The 21,473-nt window shown below is 49.7% G+C and overlaps 1 protein-coding gene across 1 annotated transcript in view; it reads right to left on the bottom strand.

Annotated features, from left to right (window-relative positions):
• Positions 1-6,964, bottom strand: part of LOC102422096 (transient receptor potential cation channel subfamily V member 6) — a gene marked incomplete at its 3' end in the record, with an annotated part of 14,992 nt that extends 8,028 nt beyond the window's left edge. Inside the window, exon 1 of the mRNA XM_023758890.1 lies at positions 6,631-6,964. Within this exon, the coding sequence (XP_023614658.1) occupies positions 6,631-6,878 (248 nt within the window). The remainder of the gene's footprint in view (positions 1-6,630) is intronic.
• Between the last annotated feature and the right edge of the window lie 14,509 nt (positions 6,965-21,473).

Consider the following 21,473-nt stretch of genomic DNA (forward strand, 5'->3'; position numbering starts at 1 on the left):
CCAGCCTACAGTAGCCATCCCCACTCTCTGTAGAATGAGTGAATAAGAAGAAGGAGCATGGTTTGACCTCACTGTCCCTTCTTATTATCTTTATTGGCCATCCCCAAGCCAACCTTAAGCTAACATATAATCTAAGCAAAAAAAAATAAAAAATAGTATTCTCAGTATGCAAATAGCTGCAAAACAAGTTTGCTATACTCCCCTTCACCACATCCACCACCTTCTCAACAATTTGGCCAAACCCCTCCTCTATAAATATCCTAGAGTCAGCACTACGCAGGCACACAGATGGCCTCCCAGGAAGGTTTGCACTCTCTCCTCAGGCGTACTTTCTCTTAGCATGTGTGTTGTAATTAGTATCTATCTCTTCCTCTGTACTAGGGGGACTTGAAGACAGCAATCAGTCACTTTCTCATCTCTGTATTCTTTCCCTGGCCTCTTCCAATTACCTTCTACTTTTGTGTCCAGCTTTGACTAAATGTGTGAAAAATTTACAGCAAAGCTAGAGATGGGTCCCAGGGCTCTTCTTACCCAAGTTCCAGCTTTATCATAGCTCCCTACCTCCTAGGGCAGCAGTTCTCAACCTGTGGGTCGCGACCGCTTTGGCAGTCGAACGACCCTTTCACAGGGGTTTGCCTAAGACCATCCTGCATATCAGATATTTACATTACGATTCATAACAGTAGCAACATTACAGTTATTAAGCAGCAACGAAAATAATTTTATGGTTGGGTCACAACATGAGGAACTGTATTTAAAGGGCCAGAAGGTTGAGAACCACTGTCCTAGGGTATGTGTGCGGAGGCTAGTTGGTGGCAGGCCCAAAGATATATATTCCTTTTGGTCCCTACACATATCTGAAGCCAGTAAACAACCTCCATAAACGTCCTCTGTGTTCATTTCCTTGCCTCTGCTGACGGTCCTACTGGGCCTGGAAAAGTCAAGGAGTGACTGTCCGACACAGGCTTGCTAGGTCTACCAAGTAAAAATATGGGATGCTCAGCTCCATTTGAATTTTAGACACACAAAAAATAATTTTTAGTGTAAGTTTGTCCCATACAATATTTGTGACAAACTTATACAAACAGCATATTATCTGAAATTGCAATTTAACTCAGTGTCCTGGACTTATCTGGCAAGCACAGTCAGACCACACTCTGCGTGAAGAACCAGCTTAGAACCCAACCCAGCAGGGTTTGTAGAGAACTGGCCTCCTCTGGTTGGCAAACTCCAGAATCCAGCAAAAAGGGGGGCAGCCTGTCAATGGTTCTGAGGGGATCAGGCAGAGCTGTTACTTGCAATAGCATCACAGGACCACAAGGGGACAGCAGAGAAAGCCTTTGCTCACATTCTTGGCAGGAAGGGGGTCCCCCAAAACACCTGACTATCCTTGGATCCCATAAAAAAGGCGCAAAAGCAGACCCATCCAAAGATTCTTATGCCTGAAGCACTGGTCATTTCTTTTATAGCAATCCAGCCTAGAAGTTTAGATCTGGAGCAAACTCTACACATCTTCACCAGATAGCTGCCAGACACCTCCCCGGGGCAAGGAAGAGGAGGCGATATGGAAGAAGTATCTTCCCATTTGAATGGTTAGATTATACTCTCTCCCTTCCAGGGGGAAAATGTCACTTTGTTTAGCAGAATGCTTCACAATATTACTGGAATCCCCTAGCTACAAACAGTAGTTTAGAGCAAGGGTTCTCAAACAGGGGTGATCCCTGACTCCCTCCCCAAGGAACCTGGCAATGTCTGGAGACATTTTTGATTGTTGCAACTGGGGAAAGAGGTACTATTTTATTTCAGTGGCTGGAGGATGGGATGTTGTTAAGCATCTTATATAAGCAGCTTACCATAATAAAGTATTTTCCTGCCCGTCATGTCAACAGTGCCAAGGTAGAGAAACCCCTACTTAGAGGTATAATTATTCATAAGCCATCTTTTAAAAAGGATGCTTCACATTCAAAAGGATGAGAAATGCCCTATACATACATGTTTTCTTACACATCGTTAAACAAATAGGTGAAGCCTTTTAAGCACCCATTGATTAAGTAGCAACACAAAATTATAGAGCAAATCTGCAATTATGACCATATGAAAGGTGTCTGCAGGATTTAGAATGTTTTATTTTGTGGGACAATTATTTATCAAATTGATAAATAGTTCTACATTAGACTGGTGCAGACCTCATTACAAGGTCCCTGGCATACAACCTAGCACATTCTTCATAAACAGATCTCCCCCTCGGGGTTCCCTTCGGCCACCAAGTGAGAATCTCCCACTTCTCTTCTCCCAGTTCCCACCACCTGTGCTCTCCCCCTCCATTCCTGAGCATGTGTGCCTGCCTGTGTGTATGTGTCCACCTGTGTGTGTGTGGATGCTCATGTGTGCCCAGGGTGCACAAGTGGAGTTTTGTATTTGGTTGCTGGGAAACAGGGCAGGATCAAGAGTGTCTGCAGGAGAATTGAGATCAGGATTTTAGAGCAGGGAAGTCCGTAGAAAGAAAACTAGTTTAATCTGTTCATGCAACAGATGGAGAAAGAGGCCTGGAGTCTGAGGTGACTTGTCCTAACAAGTCAGAGGCAGAGCTGGGACGAGCGCCCTATTTGTTATTTCTCTGTCCCCATTCTCAGTGTTAATCAGGGTTTGAAATGGGGTTACAAAAGGCACAGGGGACTGTATGGACCTGCGTGGGTTTCACTGGTTTTGCCACAAGCAGCCTCTCACAGAAGGCATGGGAGGCTGTCATTTGGGAAGGGAAGGGCACGGACAACATGGTGGCTCAGAGTTTGGTTCCAGAATGAATATGGTTCTGACAGGAGGAAATTGACAGCCCCTCTAAGTTCCTGCCATCACGGGAGGTGCCCTTTTACTGTGTGGATTTTGTTTTTACAATAATCCCATGTGTCAAATGTGCTTTTCAGCTTCCAAATCAGCATCTCGCTTATGCTCCCTCTTGCTCCTTACAGCCCTGCCACACAGGCTGAGTAATGCTCTCACTTTTCAGAAAAGGAAATTGAGGCAGCATAGCCGAATCACGGCTGGAGGATCACACAGAGTTAAAGGCAGAATGCTTCACCAAGAACCTAGCCTTAGGCGCTCACCACTAAATTATGTGGTTCTTCAAGTTTTATGACTCTTCCCAGGGGGAGGGGGCAGTCCAGAGCAGTGACCACAGATGAAGGAAACTGCAACCACGTTTGGGGAGGAGACACGCACTGGCCACTCATGGATCACCTCCCTCTAGGTCAAGTTCTTGACAACGGAATGAGGTTCAAGCTTCCAGGAAAGTGGCTGTTTCCAGACTTGGACTTGGGCCACCTTTCTAATCTGCCAGAACTCCGCCAAGCACGTCGGTAGCCCCGGTAGCCCCGTGTGCCTGCGAGGATGCATGTGTGTGTGTTTACTGAGGCAGGGAGTCCGGAAATGCTGGGAAGTCCCAGGGCTTGCTTTTCATGGACACGTCAGTTCACATATATTTACAGGTGTCTATCTAAACAGAGGAGAACCTTCAGTGTTCATTGCCTTCCCGAAAACTAGTGGGAGGGCGACTGTGCCAGCAAGGGGGCCAGGTGTAAGGCTCAGGTTAGACAGCCTCTGGAAGCTGCCCAGCACACCCCACAACAGCTGAAATCAGACACCATAGCGTCCTCCTCTATGCTCCATGGCTCTGTCCACACCCTTTTCAGTAGCTCACCAAGCATTGACAAGTAGATGCATATTGGTGTATTTCATCCATGAGAATCTGAGCTCCCAGAGAGCAGGGAAGGTGCCATGTTCATTGTCTAAAAACCTAGCAGAGTAGTTTCTGCTCAATGAATGTTTAGGGCACTGAATGTCAGGAAAGACAACTCAAGGCCCAGGGAGAGACAGTTCAGGAGAAAGGAGAGAGTTCAGCTTGAATGGCAACGACAGGGATTCACCCAGAGTGGGCTGCATGACTGAGATACAAGAAAAGCCCACCGTGCCTGGCTGGTGTGGTTCAGTGGTTGAGCATCAACCTATGAACCAGGAGATCTCAGTTCAATTCCCGGTCAGGGCACATGCCCGGGTGGCAGGCTCGATCCCCAGTGTGGGGTGTGCAGGAGGCAGCCAATCAGTGATTCTCTCTCATCATTGATGTTTCTATCACTCTCTCTCCCTCTCCTTCTTTCTTCCTCTCTGAAATCAAGACATATATATATATATTTTTTTTTTTTAATTTTTTTTTAAAGCCCACTGAGAAGAATGCTGGGTTCCCTGTCAGCCTGAAGAGATCAGAAAGCCCTCCCTCCTCACTGGACCATGCTACACCCTGTGGAATTCCCTCTGAGCCCTGGGCACAGATCCCCAAGGTCACTGCTTGCTTTCTCTGGGCCTGCCTCCTTCACAGGGAATAAAGCCCTCCCTCCCAAGTTAGATCAGGGACTCTGAGATAAGATGGGTGCTGGTAACATTTTTGGCTACTTTCTTCCATCAGTGCACCCCCTGACCTGACTGAATTGTCCTCGTGTCCATGGATGTCTGGTATTTATCTAATTACCTGCATCTCCCCTTAGGCTAGGTGACTGCACAGCCTCATCCTCTCCCCTTCCTGGTTATTTCAGGGCCACCCAGAGGACAGTCAATACTCCTGGCTCCTGGTTGGGAAGACGAGGGCCAAGGAGCTGTGGAATGAGGCAGGGAGATCAGGAATGGAGGGGAACCCCTCACAGTGGTGACATCAGACCTTTCTAGTCTGAGATTCAGGAGGAGGCCCCCAGATGGTTTTAAGAAGAAATAGAACAGAAAGGACAAGTGGAAGCAGCCCTCTCACAGCCAGGCTGTGGTCCTTCAGAGACTCTGTCTGTGCCTCGCTTGGGCACACAGGGAACTTCCGCCACTCCTTCCGAAACCCCAGGCCTCTCTGAGCTCTGTGTCTGGCTCCCCAGCCCTGGGGTCCTAAGAGTGGGAAGGGGATGAGTGGGACCAGTGATGGCCTCATCTGCAACAACACCACCATTCTGTTGCCTCAAGATGTCATCAGCCAAACATGTGCTAAGCCCCAACTCTCCCAGGCCTGGGGGACAGAGGTGGGTGGCTGATGTGAGAGATGGGAAGCCAAAACTGGAAAAAAGGGGGCTCATCCCAGCCCAGAATCCTTGAGCTAAAGAAGAAAACCCACAGAGGCTCTATGTGACCTCTTAGCCTTCTCCCTCCTGGTCAGGCTCAGGCAAGCCCCTCTATTTGCATATGGATGCAAAAAAGTTTATGCTTTTCCCTATGAATAGACATATTATCTGCCTTCTGAGGAGCTCAGGGAAACCCCAACAGGAGGATTTCCTTCAGGCATGCCACTGCCTGGGTGGGGCGGTCCATGTAGACTTTGGAAGACTACACACTGGGATGACTTCAAGCTTCCTCCATGTCCCCAGCTCCCAACTCTAAGCTGCCAGGGATGATGGGTGGGGACATTTTCAGGGGCTGGAAGCAACAAGTAAAATTTCTTTAGGGCTCAAAATCTAGAGCAGGGGTCCTCAAACTTTTTAAACAGGGGGCCAGTTCACTGTCCCTCAGACCGTTGGAGGGCCGGACTATAGTTTAAAAAAAAAAAAACTATGAACAAATTCCTATGCACACTGCACATATCTTATTTTGAAGTAAAAAAACAAAACGGGAACAAATACAATATTTGTATTTGCATGTGGCCCGCGGGCCGTAGTTTGAGGACCCCTGCTCTAGAGCCTCTCAAATTCCACAATCTGGATGAGGGAGTGGGTGAGCATGGGTCCTAAGTATGTTTTGGCCAGTTTCCAGTGCCCTCTCCCCCAGTAGAAAATCATGGATTCTAGGCTGGGTCCCAGCTGTTCATCTTCAGACCCTCCCATCAATGGCTGATGCAGTAAATGCACAGGAATGATAACCATGATCACATTTGGGCTTTTTGGGGGGTTCCTAGGGTCTGCAGATCCTCTCATTCATTCATTCATTCATTCATTCATTCCCATATGCCTACGTATGTGTGCTATACCTGAGAGACTGTTCAAGGGGCAGGAAGTAGAGATATAAGGCATTGCTCTGACCCACCGGCACACCTCTAGTGGATGTCACAATCTCTCCAAGACCCAGCAAGTTGCCTGGCCATGAGGAAAGTACAGCGGACCCTTGAACACCGTGGGTTGGAACTATGGGGATCCACCTATAAGCAGATTTTTTTTCCAATGGACCCACTCAGTTCAATTGACAAGCGCAGCTCAATTGACCCTGGCAGCTGAAACCCACATTGCTCAAGGGTCAATTGGCAGTTAAGAATCCTTGTACGTGGAGGGTCGACATCAGTTATTCATGGCTTTTTGGCTACACCTTTCAGCTCCCCTAAACCCCACATCATTCAAGCATCAGCTGAACTCCCAAGAAGCTGCCTAACTGACTTGGATCTTACAGATAGTGAGACCTGTGTGCACGCCAGCCCTCCTCTTCCACCTGGAGCCCTGAGGCCCCACAGGCCGAGACTCTTGAGACAAAATGCTCCCAAGGGGCCAGGCATGGAGTACAGTCTGTCCAGACAGAGGTGCCAAACAAAGACAGAGAATGAGGAGGGGGAGGGGGGCTGAGAAAAGGGGAAGGAGGTGAGGGACACCTGGGGGGCGGCAGCAGCAGGTGGAGGCTTACCTCTTCTGCTGCAGCAGGTTCTGCTCATCTCGGCTCTGAGCCCAGGACTCCTGTCTCTGGAACCATCTGCAGAACTTTCTCCACAGGCAGAGAATGAGGCCCGTCTTCTTGGGCAGTGGCAACCCCATGTCGTGTAAGACAGGCTCCTTGTAGGGCTGAGGCAGAGACCAGACCCCGACTGAACTCCGCCTTGGAGCCACATTGGTCTCCCCAAGGGCCGGCCTGCCCTCTCCCTGCAGCGGTCCCATCTCCTACCTCCCTGGCCCGCACAGGAGTCTCGGGGAGGCGCCCCAGCCAGACTGCAGAGGGCTCTGAGTTTGTTACTCTTGGCAGAGCTGGGCCTCCCTCATTGGGCTCCTCAGGCAGGAGCTCCTCAAAGCGCAAACTCCCTCCCTCCTCCCAAATTACCTGAGATTTAAAGAGACAGGCCAGCAGCCCTGCCTGCCACCTGGGGCCTTGCGTAAACTCCTTCACCTTGGTCTGGCTCCCTGCCCCCAGGCCAGTCCAGGGAAGGGAGCCCTTCATAGAGACTGGATTGACCTCCCTTGGACTTTGGGACACCTGCTCACCTTTTATAGAAAGGTTTGGGAGGGTCAAACTAGGCTGAGAGACTCAGGCAGTGAAGGAGGAGGGAGGGGTCAGGCAGGCCTTTGGGGGTTGAGGGCCTCTCAAGTGAGCAAGGGAGTGAGCCCACCTTTCTCACAGGTCCTGTCCTTCTGCTTCCCCCCACCTTTTCCTGTGTGTCCATGCTGGGGACTTAGCTTTTCTTGACTCTTCCGATTTAATCTCCCACCAGCCTAGAATAGGTATACAGTATTGAGAACTCTTAGTCTCCTCACCTACTGGGGGTCAGAAAACTGTTCCTGTAAAGGGCCAAGAGAGTAAAGGCAAATATTTTAGACTTTCAAGCCCCAGAATACAGTCTCTGATCACATTCTTTTTCTTCTTCTTCTTCTTTTATTTTTTTTTTTACAGCCCCTTTAAGATGTAAAATCCATTCTGGGTTCATGAACTCAGACACAACATGGAGTTGTGGCAGGACCTGGCCCCTGCACAGAGTTTGCAGCCCCCACTCTGGACCTCAAGACCCTCCCCAACACGACATATATGTAGTGGGGTGCCACATAAAATACAGGATGCCAGTTCAAGTGGAATTTCAGATAACTTTTTTTTAGTGTAAACGTGCCCAAGTATTGCAAATTCTTTCTCTGGCAACCTCCAGCGGACACAGTGTTTATTCACCTGCTCGCTATTGTCTGCTAAGCCCTTAGCTAAGTGGTCCCAGGTAGGCTTGTGTCATACCTATGAGGGGTGTTTATTACCTGCATTATACCAATGGGGGGAAAGCAAAGCTCCAAGCGGCAAAGTAGATCACCCAGGGCCACACAGCCATTCAGTGACCGAGGCCAGATTCAGACCCACTGGCTTGATGCAGAAGCCACATCTATCTACCCTACCACAGTCCCTCGTTCCAACTGAGTTCCAGGAGGGAAAGGAAGCTACAGTCACAGTGATGAAGGATTGCAGAGAGCACAGCCCATCCTAGTCCCACACACAGAACTCTGCCATGTGTGAGCCGGGAGCCATTGTGAAGATCGGTTACTTCAATTTTTATGTTGGGAATAAACAGAGGCCGTGGCATATGCAAAGTCCCACAGCGACCCAAAGACCCACTGGCCTGGCACCTGGGTACTCAGAGTCCCAGGTGTGTGGGAGCCACCCACTAGCTCCAGAGTTTGTTTTTTTTCTATGTATTCCTGGTAGAGAGAGAGAGAGAGAGAGAGAGAGAGAGAGAGAGAGAGAGGCAGAGAGAGAGGGGATGTATGGGGAGAAGCACAGCTTAGGTGCAGGGCAGGGTATCTCCATGGGCGGGTGGAGGAAGGTCACTCTCAAAATGAAAGGGAAGCAAGGCTCCTGCCGTTGGCCCAGGGCCAGGCCAGAGCGCCCTGAGCAAACAGTGCCATTCGATTAGCTGCCTTCCCCACCCATCCAGGGTCAGCGGGTTCGGGCTGGGTGGGGGGAAGGCACTAGAACCCAAACCTTGAACCCAGGAACTTTGTGCCCATTAAGCCTGTGTTTGTCTGCCTGATGACCCACCCACCTTCTCTGTCCTGCTGGGCTCCAGCCAAAGCCCCCAGTGCAGTCCTGTTTGGGGAGAGGACAAGGCAATGCCGTGTTTGCATATGGGGGAGGAAGGCTACAGGAGGAATCAGTCATTCCAGACTTCTTTTTCCTCCTCCACCTGGCGCTGCCTTGTATGGGTCACCAGGACAAATGGGAAATTGCAAACAGACTAAAAATTGGTGTGGAGGGCTAGAGGGGAGGGGGCAGTTTACCAGATACTAGCTTCTACCAACAGTGCCCTCTCACCTCTTAGACCCAACATTATATGTTTGGACAGTGGGCAAAGGTGGGCCACCGGGTGGGTGACACTACCTACATGGGTCCTCTCACATCTTAAAGCCACATTCCCTGTACCCTCCTGGGATTATGGATTTTGAGGGGATAGGGAGCTTTACTGGAGTGTGACCCACTCTGAGGAGTATGGCAGGCTACCCTGGCTCATGCCAAGCCATGCTGGGCAGCACCTCCCAACAGAGAAAACTCAGTTGGCTCTGCAGCCCAGAGTCCCAGGCTCGAGGTCCAAATACAGGAGGCTGTAGGTGCAGGGGCTGAGGGGGAGGATGGGACGGTCACATTTGCTAGCCTCATCTGGTGAGACTTGCCATCACACCCTCTCCAAGTCCCCTTGCCCAGACTCAAAATTTAAGAAAACTTTTATGACTACGGGCAAGGCATTGTCCCTCTCGATGGTCCCATCTATAAAGATGAGCATACGACTTGTGGTGGCGGTCATCCAGTCTGCCCTGACCTCATGGCAGTCAGTCTCCAACCTAGTTTTAGAGGAATGAAGAGGTCAGGGGCCCTGGGGGAGGGAGGACTGGAGAGTCAATGTTGACTGGATCTGAAACAGGTTCTTCCTGCCTCAGGCTGAGCTTGAACTCTAAGCAAAAGTTAGGTCCTCAGGATTCAATGAAGGAGCCTGGGGGGAGGGTCAACCAGAGTCTGACCAGCCTCCTCTGAGGGCCACACTAGCATGGGCTGAAGGGGATCAGAGAGATGACATGTGTTGGTACAAACAGGGCTGGGGCACAGCCGGACTGGGGCTGAGAAGTTGCCTACTGATTCCTGCATTTGGGGCACCGTTTCTCATCCTGGACACTATTGATACCTTGGAACAGAAAGCTCTGTAGTGTGGGGTTTGCCAGCATTGTAGGATGTTTAGCTGCCATTCACTGGGTGACAGGAGCATTCCCTTGGCTCAGGGGTGACAATCAAGAATGTCTTCAGACATTGACTATTGGCCCCTGGAGGGCAAAATCACTCTCCATTGAGAAACACTGATTTAGGGCAAACAAGTGTATTCATATATTTTGTTCTGGTTTTGTCCCTCTTTTCATTTGTTCTATGTCTTTGTTTCTCTGTTTTTTTCTTGCTCAGGCTTCTGTCTCTGCAATTGTATCTGCTCCCCTGGTCTTAGTCTCTGAGCTGGCGCATGTGGGATTTCTGTGGTTGTGGTGTGTGAGGTGGCAGGGGTATGCGTGTGAAGTGTGTGTGTGTGTGTGTGTGTGTGTGTGTGTGTGGCGTGTGTGGTGTGTGATGGATGCTGTGTGTGTGGTTGTGATGTGTGATATAGTGGGGCGGGGGGGGGGTGTCTGTGTCCAGGGCTCTGAATGGTCTCTCTGTGGAGCCCTGGGTTTCTTTGTCTTTTCTCTCCTCTCTGCCTCTTTGTTTCCTGTGCAGTTTACTACGTCATCCCATTCCTGCTCCCCACACCCTCTCTGAGGGTGACCCTTAGCTCTGTTGTCAAGAGAGAGCAGGCCGGGCAGGCCAAGGGGCTGTGATGACAGAGCTGGCTCGGGGCAGTGAGGTCACAGCCACTGCTCACTCAGCCTGTAGTTTGTTCTAATGATTTTTTTTTATTATTGATTTCAGAGAGGAAGGGAGAGGAAGAGAGAGAGAGAAACATCAATGATGAGAGGGAATCATTGATTGGCTGCCTCTTGCATGCCCCCTACTGGGGATTGAGCCTGTAACCTGGGCATGTGCCCTTGACCAGAATCAAACCCGGGACCCTTAAGTCCGCAAACCGACACTGTATACACTGAGCCAAACCAGCTAAAGCTGGAGTTTGTTCTAGTCTCGGGGTTCACACACCTGTGTGCCAGCTCATAAAGCCTGTCCAGGAGCAATGTCAGATCGGCAGAGAGTGTGCACACACACATGCAGGCATATACACTCACATGCGGGTCACCGTACTGCCCAGGGCCTCGGGCGGATGGTGACTGGAACTCCTGGGCCCGTGGCCACCTGGATGGCAGCTGGTGTGAGAACTCTCGACGCTCCTTTTCAGCTCAAACACCTGTGGTGCTAAGGACTGCAAGTCACAGTGGCCCCTGGTGCACACAGGCACCTCAGCTGCCAGAGGCCAGGGGTCTAAACTGTTGCAAAACTCTCATGCCCTTTCCCCCCAAATGCGACCTTAGTCCCTGCCCCCTGTCCTCACCCAGGTGGGAACTGTACTCCAGCCTTTTGCCCTCATCATCTTCTACAGCCTCTCCATAGCTGTCCCTGAGCCTGCCTGAGTGCTCACACCACGGGGGGCACTGCCTAGCAGCTTCAGGCCCTCCAGGCTTTTTTCTTTTTCTTTTTTATATATATATATTTTATTGATTTTTTACAGAGAGGAAGGGAGAGGGATAGAGAGTTAGAAACATCGATGAGAGAGAAACATCGATCAGCTGCCTCCTGCACACTCCCTACTGGGGATGTGCCTGCAACCAAGGTACATGCCCTTGACCGGAATCGAACCGGGGACGCTTGAGTCCGCAGGCTGACGCTCTATTCACTGAGCCAAACTGGTTACGGCTTCTTTTTCTTTTCTTTTTTTCACCAATTGTTAATGCAGGTTTTTATTTGGCTGTCTATACAATTTAAGCTATTAAAATTTATACAAATATTTACAAATTAAATAATCATCTGAAACTCTCCAGCAATGCACGTAACACAAAACCAAGGGGCGGGGAACAGGGACAGGCAGGCCTTGGCTCCTGTGTTCCCTACCTGCCCAGAGCCTTTTCTAAACTGGAAAGACCAGGAATCTGGCACTCCTGCTCCTCTTTTCTGGGGTCAAGCATTAAAATTCAAAGACAAACTTAAGCCAAAGAAAATAGCAAGGAAGTTACTCCAACTCTTCTAAATTTAGGAAAAGTTCTGTAAGTTGAGAAGTGGTCTTCCGTAGATTCTGGGGCTTGCAGTGGTTCCGGAGCAGACACACAACCTCAGCCTGGAGTGAGGCTGGGCAGTGGCTGCTGGGTGAGAGTCCTGACCTGACTTTAACCCTCTCTCCAGGTCTCTGCAGGCTGGAGTCATGGCTCTTAGTCCCAGTGTGGCCCCTCTGGAGACAGGGCAGTGTGCAGGCGGGTGGCAAAGCCCACAGCTACCCTTCTCGAGCCTCTTCTCCTTCCTCCTGTCTTTCTCTCTTCCTTCCAGACCCCAAAGCCTTTTCCTTCCCCCAAGCTGGGCCTCTCCACTCTGCTGCCTCGCCCAGTCTCTCACCCCCTCTTACTTTATCCCAAACTCCTTCATATCAGGCTGAAGTCAACCAGGAATTAAGCCACTGAAATGTGCACAGACCCCAAAGAACTTTCCAAATCTGGAGAGTGAACCACGAAGCTGGCTTCTGGAGGACACAAAGCAGAGAGGCAATGACATGTGATCAGAATGGCTGCATTCCAACCCCAGCTCCACCAGAAATCACTGTGTGGCCTTGGCCAAGTCACTTACCTTTTAGTGTCCGGATCTGCAAAAATAAGGACTCTTAAGTTCTTAAGTTTCCCTGGTCCTTTCAACAGGCAGCCCCTCCTCAACTCCCACCTGCAGGCACACTGGAGCTCAGAAGCACCTCATATCAGAAAGGGCTCTTCTCTCTCAGTGAAACCTGCCTGTCTTTGTCTCTGAATCACAGGGCCCCTCTCCACCAAGCAGAGAGGAGAGATAGAATGGAGGCAGGCAGGACACGGCGACACATGGCTTCTGTTCACCCTTTAGCCTTATAAATAGCAGGATTCTGGGACCTGAGTCATTCTGAGTGAGGAGAGGGGATAGTCCTCCACTGTGGTATCCCTGGAGACGGGGCTGGGGGCCACTTCCCTCCACTCCACTCTGGGCAGTGGGATACAGGGCTCAGGCCAGGAGGCCTAGAGTAAACAGATTGATTTATGGCACAGAAGACAGGATCTAGTCATTACCCTAAATCAGATCATCGTATGAAAACCCCAAGCCGAAAGCAAGACCCTTTTCCAAAAGCATGTGTTCTCAGTGGACACCACAGCTAGGCCAGCAGCCCTGCGAGGCAGCGTTTTATCAGCAGTCTACCCCCACTGCACCCCGCCTGCACTTCTAGTCTTTTCCTCCCCCCACTCCAAAGTCAGGGAAAGTGCAACAGGGTGGTGATAAAAACCCTTTCAAATTCTATTTATTTAACACAAGCAGTCTAAAAACAGGGCAATTGCCAAATGCAGGCAAGGCACACTGCAGGGGGAGCTGTCAGGGTCTGCAAGGCAGGGGAAGGCATGCAGGAGCAGGACAGAGAAGGGGGCTGACCCCTGAGAGGCAGACCTGGGTGGCAGTTCTGGGCCTCCTCTCCCCACAGCCAGGCTTGTGGCTTTTCCCCTGGACAGAGCAGCCTCAGGGAGGGAGTGCCCCTCAGGACTGTGAGGCAGGACAAGGCTGGGGCACGAGGGGCTGGGCAGATTCTGTGGTAGATACCTAAGCAGGGTGTGGTAGGAGTTGAAGAGGGTGGAGAGGCCAGGAGCAAGGAGACCAGGAGGCGGTGTCCCAGCTGGGTACAAGGCAGGGACTGAAGCCAAGCAGGACTTTCTCCAGATAGCTATGGGCAATTCGGAATTTCCCTAGGCAACAGGAGCGGCAGGTCCCTGGTCAGCCACTACCAGGGACCAGTACTAGGAGAGATAGAAAGTACTAGGTGCTATTCTACCCAGGCCCCATGGCATAGGCTTTCCAGACACGGGTGCCCCGGGTGTGTGGAGCCCTGTGCAGGTAGGTGGGAGTGTAAATGTCAGCCATTCGATAGTGCACCCTGTGATCTCCTCATAGGGATCTCCTTGCTGACCCCGAGGAATCAGCACCTTAGCGTATGCCCTGCCGGGTGCTGGGGCCAGTACTCAGGCCCGCGCCCCTCCCGGGCTCCTCCCCCTTCTTCCAGCCTGCCTGAAGTTCCCAACAACAACAGCTGACTGAGATGTGTCTCCAAGCTACAGGGAAGTCCAGCATCAGGCAGCATCAGGGCTCAGCCTAAAACCCTCGGGAGCAGATCAGTGCTGAGAGACTCCAGAGCACAGGGCTGCCCACTGCCATCCACGTGGAAGGTGCCAGTGTGGGTAGTGTGGCTGATGTGTGTGCCATCGTCAAGCGTGACAGACATGTATTAAAACTGTCAGAGGTATGCAAGTGCCCGTGAGCCAGCATGGCACCGTGGTCTCCCTGAGAGCCACCCTCTGTGTTGTTCTTTGCCAAAGACGTGGTGTAGAGGGTAGTCCCCCACTTTCCGGATCTGGAGGTCTGGTTTTGCCCATCTGTCCATGCAGGCAGGGGAGAGAGTGATGGTGTGGGACAGGTCTCTCCAGGAGCCCAGAAGCCGGGGTTGTAATCCTGCCCTGCACCGATGAGATCCTCGATTTCAATCACACAATCTGAGAATCGGCTTCCTCATTTGTGAACTGAGGACAGTCACTCTGTGCTATTGATTCTGCAGGGTTGTTGTTAGCATTAAAGATGAGGGACATGAGCCCTGACCACTGTTGCTTAGTGGTTAGAGCATTTGGCCCATGCACCAAAGGTAGTGCATTCAATTCCAGGTCAAGGGCAAGTCCCTGGGTTGTAGATTTGACCCTCAGTTGGGGCATGTGTGGGAGGCAACCCATCGATGGACCTCTCTCTCTCTCTCTCCTCCCTCCCTTCCACTCTCTCTAAAAATCAATGGAAAAAAAAAAACTAGTATCTTCAGGTGAGGATTAACAGCAACAAAAAAGATAAGGGACGCGAGAAGACTATATGCCGTAGTGTGTCATATGAATGTAAGTCATTTGCCTTTTTAACTTTGCTTGGGAGGGAGTATTTGAAATAACTTTCTGGTAAAGACTTTAGAGCTGTCTTGTCGCGGGGGCTCAGAATCTTGTCATAGAAGGAGCTAAGGCCTTGAGGACATATCAATTTGGGTTCAAAGCCAAACTATTAATTGCTAGTTGAGAGGTCTGGGGCAAGTTAGCTACTTGTCTGAACCTCAGTTTTCTGTCTACAAAATGAGCACAGTCATGGTCACTTGACCGTATGCTGGGCCCTCACCTGCTCTGGGCCCCAGGTGCCTGTCTGGAAAAGTAGAATAGCAACAGCTGGTGGTGAGAATTAGCTGAGACAGGTGTGGGAGGCACCTGGCCCCACGGCAGGTGCACAGTAATAGCCTCTGTTCTTACTCCCTCAGTCCTCTCTTCTACTACTGTTTTGGGGTCTTGGAGCCCTTTCAATCCCCTCCCATGGGCAAATCCCCCCTGAGGACCAGAGCAGATCCCACCTCAGACTGTTACCACCTACATAGGGTGGGTTTCTGTATCAATCATCTCACGGCCCACACCCTCCACTGGCTCCCAAAGAGACTGTTGAACTCCAGCTCCTGGTTTACTATTGGAGTGAGTAGCAGGAAATAGGGCCTATGGCGTTTGCCTGCACCAGGTTCAGTAACCACACAGTCCCAGCCTGGTTTAGAAAGATGCCTCCCAGGAAGTATCTGATGTATAAACTCTAGCTCATCCCTTGAAGCACAGCTCAAATGTCATGTTCTCTCTTTTCTTTCTTCTGCATCCATCCTCACCCAGCCAGGACGAGTGCCAGCCTCCTCCATGCTCCCTGCTCTGTGTACAGAATAGCACTGCCTTAGCATCCCCCCTTTACCTGCCCATCTCCCCCACTTGCAGGTCCTCAGAGGCAGAGTGGAAACCACATTGTGACCTTGTTCCCTGACAGAGTACCTGGCATGCAGTATATGTTGAATTGTGTTCTATGGAGAATGATCTGTGCCAAGGAAATTGCAAGCTATTAGTGGATGCATTTCCCTGTCTAGGCCCCAAAGGCAAAGGAGGGTCAGTGTACAAGAGAGAGGCCCAGAAGGTGACAGGAGAACAAGGAAAGGTAGCAGGGAAGTGTGTGTGTGTGTATCCTGGGACGGGGGAGGGTGTTTGTCAATCCCCAGCCCACACAGAGACAATGACTTCTGCCTTTAAATGATTAATTGGTCTTCAGAAAGGCACCTGTGGCTGGTTGCAGCCACTCCACCCCACCCCCATCCTGTCCCGAGTCCCTCTCCTCCCTGGCCTGGGACCCAGGGGCAGGGAGTGATCACTGACCTAAGGCCCAGAGGGTCTGGGACAGAGGCTGTGGGGGGCCTGGAACTGTCTCCTCATGCCCACCAGGTTCACTCAAGGAGGGAGAGAGAGGATAAAGAGGCAGAGACTTCTGCCGAGGATAAGAAAGAACAATTGGCAGGTGTCCTCTCCAGACCTAGGGAGAGGAGGGGCCAAGTCTGAGAGTCTTGGAAAGAGATACTAGTCATCAATTTAGGAGTCATGCTCTCTGACCCGGGACAGGAGAGCATCTTGAAGGACTGGGCCAAAGGTCACCTTCAGGTAGCCACAGGCTTTGCTCTATCTGTCGCCCTTCCTTACCTCTTGTTGGAAGGAGACGGATGAGGAAAAACAGAGAGGGCAGGAGCATAAAGAGGTGAACCCGGGGATGGTAAGTATATCCCCATAAAAACTCCCTCCATGAGTAAAATGTTAGTGGCCCATGTGCTTTCATGAGTATGATGCTACTATCTTTCCACAATCATGTCAGGGAAACACTTCAGAAACCATCAGCTAATCCGGAGGCACAGGGTGTGCGTGACTGGTCATTTTACTGTACTCCTTAGCATCTGTGACAAGGGTCAGCTCGCGTGTGCGCTCGCATGCAAGTAGTCCTTAAAGGGCCACTCTTTTTAACATGCTTTCACTCCTATCCTTCCTCCCGCTGGGGTTTGTTGCCAGCATAACTCCTTCCTTATGTGGGGGGGGGGCGGGGGGGGCAGGGCTGGCATCTCTGGGAGGAACCTCATGCCAGCCCCCCACAGTTGACTTCACAGCTACATAAGGAAGGAGTTATGCAAGCAACTAACCCCAGCAGGAGGAAGGAGAGGAGTGAAAGCATGTTAAAAAGAGTGGCCCTTTAAGGACTACTTGCATGCGAGCGCACACGCGAGCAGACCCCTGTCACAGATGCCCAGCACGCACAGGCGAGTGGGGTCAGGCACACCCAGTCCCTCCAGCTGCAGCCTGGCCTTGCATAAGCCACCACTGCCTGGGGCCCCAGGGCTATAATCGCCTCCTCCTCCAAGCCAGGATAACAAAGAGGCAGTACAAGCAAAGGAAGCAGGTGTGTCCAGTCCACCCCAGGTGGCTCCTGCCTGGCTGCCTTCCCAGGACAGAGACAGGGGCCACATTACCCAACGTACTCCTTGTTACCGTCAAAGCATTTCTTTCCTTGCACATTTCTCATTCCTGCCCCTGCCCCCCCCCACACCCCCCCATTGCCTTTTAAGAACCAGGTAGGCCTGACCTGGAGAAGTAAATGATCCTTGATCCTGCGCCAAGGTATTTTCACAGCTTTCATCATGTGAACTCAGGTGTGCAAAGGCGCCTTGTGGAGGCCACAGTTGGCCCTCGCTCCATCTCCATTTTTCCACCCAGTTTTGCCATGTGCACCATGCCCCAGGGATCCACAAAGTCTTCCCTTCTTCTCCAGCCTCTCTGGTTTCTGCCTCCCTCACCTGCAGGACCCAGACCTTATCTGGCATTCCTTCAGCGTGGCACAAGGGAAGGACAGTGACCTCAGCCCTTCCTTCCCAAGGCCACTGGCAGAGCCATTCCTGGGGGCTCCACAACCCTCCCTACTAGAACCTTGTCAATCAAATGCTTTCCAAGCAGCTGGGAGGGGACATGTTTATAAAGTCCAGGGCCTCCTGAGAGAATAAAATGTCGCTCCAGTCACCTCCCTGCCTCTGGCATGTGAGGTGCTCGGAAATGAGAATTTTCTGCCTTCTGTATTCCGAAGTCACCAGGGAGGAGGGAGACCGGAGGGGAGAATGGTAACCATTTGGGGGTACCCGAAGAATTCCTGAGGCAGAAACAGCAGTTTTTCTCTGTCCCCTGTCCCTCTCTCTGGAGCCCCAAATGGCTGCCCATTGGGGCAGGAGCATCTGCCGGCCACTGGAACCCTTCAGCTCCTGGTTCACTCACCTTGTCTGTCTGTCGTGCAGCAGTGGCTGTGCCTGCATCTTTGCCTTTCTCATCAGGCTCTTGAGGCCTTCACTGCTGCTTTCAGAGGAGACCACACACCAGATGGTTTCAGGTAAGATCCGGGTCCCCAGGAGCTCTGGGGCTGGTGGGTTGTTCTTTCCCTTTCTTTTCTTCCTTCCTCAATCATTAATCCCACTTCTTTTCTCCTCCGTCTCCTTTCCCCCCACCTCTCTCTCTGTCTCTGTCTCTGTCTCTGTCTCTGTCTCTCTCTCTCTCATATAGACACACACACACATACATACACACATGCACACACACACACTCACACACACACACACATCACATTTGTGATGGTGTTTTTCCTTTCCAAAGTGTTTCTGCCCATACCATCTGCTCATTTTTAATGATTGCAACCCCACTCAAAGGCAGGCATTTGTTACCTCACTGGGAAAACTTAGAATAAAAACAGGTCAATCATTAATAGATTGAGTTAATAGATATTTATTTTCCACTTCGTTGTACCAGGAATTATGCCACCCATTGGCAACACAATGATGAATGAGATGGACGTCATCTTTGCCTTAGAATCCACTAAAGAAGATGGACATTTAAATAAGTAAGTACAATAAAGTTCAGGATGCATAATAAAAAGAAAAATTAGATGGCCTGAGAACATAGAGCAGGTGGACTCTAGCCCAGCCTATGTGTTAGGAACACTACCCCCACACACAAACACACAATCAGTGTATGATCATTGAGACCAGTAGGATGAACACGAGTTACAAAGACAGAAGGGGGAATAGGTGCAGGAAGGTAGAAAGGTCCACAAATTGTGAAGGTCAAGGATAAGGAGAATATAGCACCATCGAGTAACTAATAATAATATAATAATTTAGCTTGGTGACAGAGTGCAAGAGGAGATATATGTGAGGAGGCTGAAGAAGTTGCCAGGGGTCGGCTCATGGAAGGGCTTTCAGAAGACCACCCTTTGAGGCAAAAGTTGCATTTTACAAAGGTCATTTTGGCTGTAGTGTGCACTATAAGCAGAGAGAGCAGTTAGGAACCTAATCCTGTGATGCAGGCAAGAGATAACAGTGGCCCATTTTAGAATGCCAGTGGGATTCAGAGAGGCAGAGACAAATGAAAGGGGTTGTTTTTATGTCATAGTGTCATGGAACAATCTTCAAAATATATTAAATGAGAAAAGCAAGAACTGTTTTCCTAATATACTGTACTGTTATATGTATTTATGTACATATAATATCAGCTGCCTCCTGCACACCCCCTACTAGGAATCAGGCCCCAAATCCTGGGCATGTGCCCTGACCAGGAACTGAACTGTGACTTCCTGGTTCATAGGTTGATGCTCAACCACTGAGCCACACTGGCTAGGCTATTATATGTATTTTTAAGAGGAACATACATACATATGCTTAGATATGCAGAGAGTAATTTTGGAAGGATAAATAACAAACGTTTATAAGTGAATGCCCCTGGAAAGAACACCAGAAGAGCTGGGACAGAGGTAGAAAAGCTTCTCCCCACCCCTGTATATCTTGTGTGCTCTCTCAATTTTGTACCATGTGATGCATTATTAATCACTACTAGTTACTTTTCAAAGGAGGTGTTTTAAGCAAAGAATCCACAAGACTTGAGGTGTACTGGAGATGAGAGTTGAGACAGATGTAGATAGCACCAAGGATTCTGACTTGGGCAACTTTGATTTGGTTGGAAACATTGGTGGAGGAGCAGGTTTGGTGAGGAAGAAAAGTTGTTCAGTTTGGGACATGTTGAATTTGAGGTGTCTGTAAAATATCTAGGTACAGATGTGCAATAGATAGGAATCCAAGCTGTTCATGCCTGGAGCTTGGGAGACATATCTAAATTGAAGATAAGGGGTTGGGAATCACAAACGTGTGCATGCTAATGCACTCTACGGGGTGGATGGGACTGCCCAGGTGGTGGGAAAAACAGAGCCCAAAATATTGAAGGGATTGGTGAAGAGAAGCAGACAGGGTGGTATAGTATGTGGCTGTGGATATGCTGAGAGGTTGCCTATAATCTGACAGATGCTAGAGAAAGTTCAAGCAAGACTGAGTATTTCAGTGGATTTAACTACAGGTAGACAGATAACCTTGATGAGAGTGATATCAGTAGCATGGAGAGGTAAGGTCACATCACAGTGGATTGAGGAAACTGTGTAAGGTCAGTGGACAATGGAGTCTTCTCTTAAGAAATTTGGCCCAGAAGAGAAAGAGAGAGAAAAAAGGTGGGGCAGTCATAGCTAAAAGGCGGTGGTGAGGTGGAGGTGCAACTTGTTTGAAGATGGAAAAGAATAGAGCATGGTTATTTGCTGACTAGAACTAGTAGGGAGGGAGGGGTTGAAGATACACATGTGAGAACATTAGAGAAAAAAGTGATAGGCACAGATGACAGCAGAGACAGAAAGAAAACTGAATCTGGAACACAGGTGGGAATATAGTTGTCAACAGGGGAGGACATACTTTCAAGGTAAAAGAAAATACAAGGGATCATGGTGACTGACTGAACACTTTAAGAACCCATGCCACCTATGTACCCTCCATTTGTGTGAGTGTGTGCATGCATGCTCGCTCATGTGACCCCTCACCATCCCATACTATTCTGTGCTTTGCATGAGTATCTGGGTGAACCTGTCTGTGGTTTCACAAATCCCACATATCTCTTTGCTGTTATAGACCATAGTCCTCTTAAAAGTTATTATGGTTTTTTGGTGAGGGAGATGATGGGGCTAGGATGAGAAGTAAAGGGCTGGAGTCGAGAGGGAGGCTACACCTGAGTTCCTATAATGAGCACCCTGACACCCAGTTATCAATGTCCTTCCTGAAGAGGGATGGCCCCTCTTCTATTATTGTCATCCACCCAACAACTCAGCAAAGGGGCAAAGGGAGTTGGGGATGGCAGGAGACATAGCTGGGAGCTACCTCTAGTCACAAGGATGGTCAACTGCTAATGAGCTACCAGAGGGACAGACTAGGGACAATCCCATAAAAGAAATGTTTGGGCCATTTGAGCATTGAAAGGCATTATTTGACACACATACTTAAAAACACATACCATGATGCAAACAAGATACAAACACTTTACACTCTGAGCCTCAAAAATCAAAGAACTCAGAAACAAAGACAAAAAAAAATCAACACAATTGAAACATAGGCAAAGGACTTCAATACACATTTCTAAAAAAAAAAAAAATTTACAGATAGTCAACAAGCACACAAAATGGTATTCAATGTCATTAGGCATTAAGGAAATGCAAACCAAAATTACAATAAGATACCACTTCACATCTATTAGGATGCCTATTCTCAATAACAACAACAGCAATAACAACACAAAAAGTAACAAGTATTGATGAGGATGTGGAGAAATTGAAACACTGTATATTGCTGGAGG

The sequence above is a fragment of the Myotis lucifugus genome, unplaced genomic scaffold, assembly GCF_000147115.1.
Source record: "Myotis lucifugus unplaced genomic scaffold, Myoluc2.0 scaffold_141, whole genome shotgun sequence".
Classification (NCBI taxonomy): domain Eukaryota; kingdom Metazoa; phylum Chordata; class Mammalia; order Chiroptera; family Vespertilionidae; genus Myotis; species Myotis lucifugus.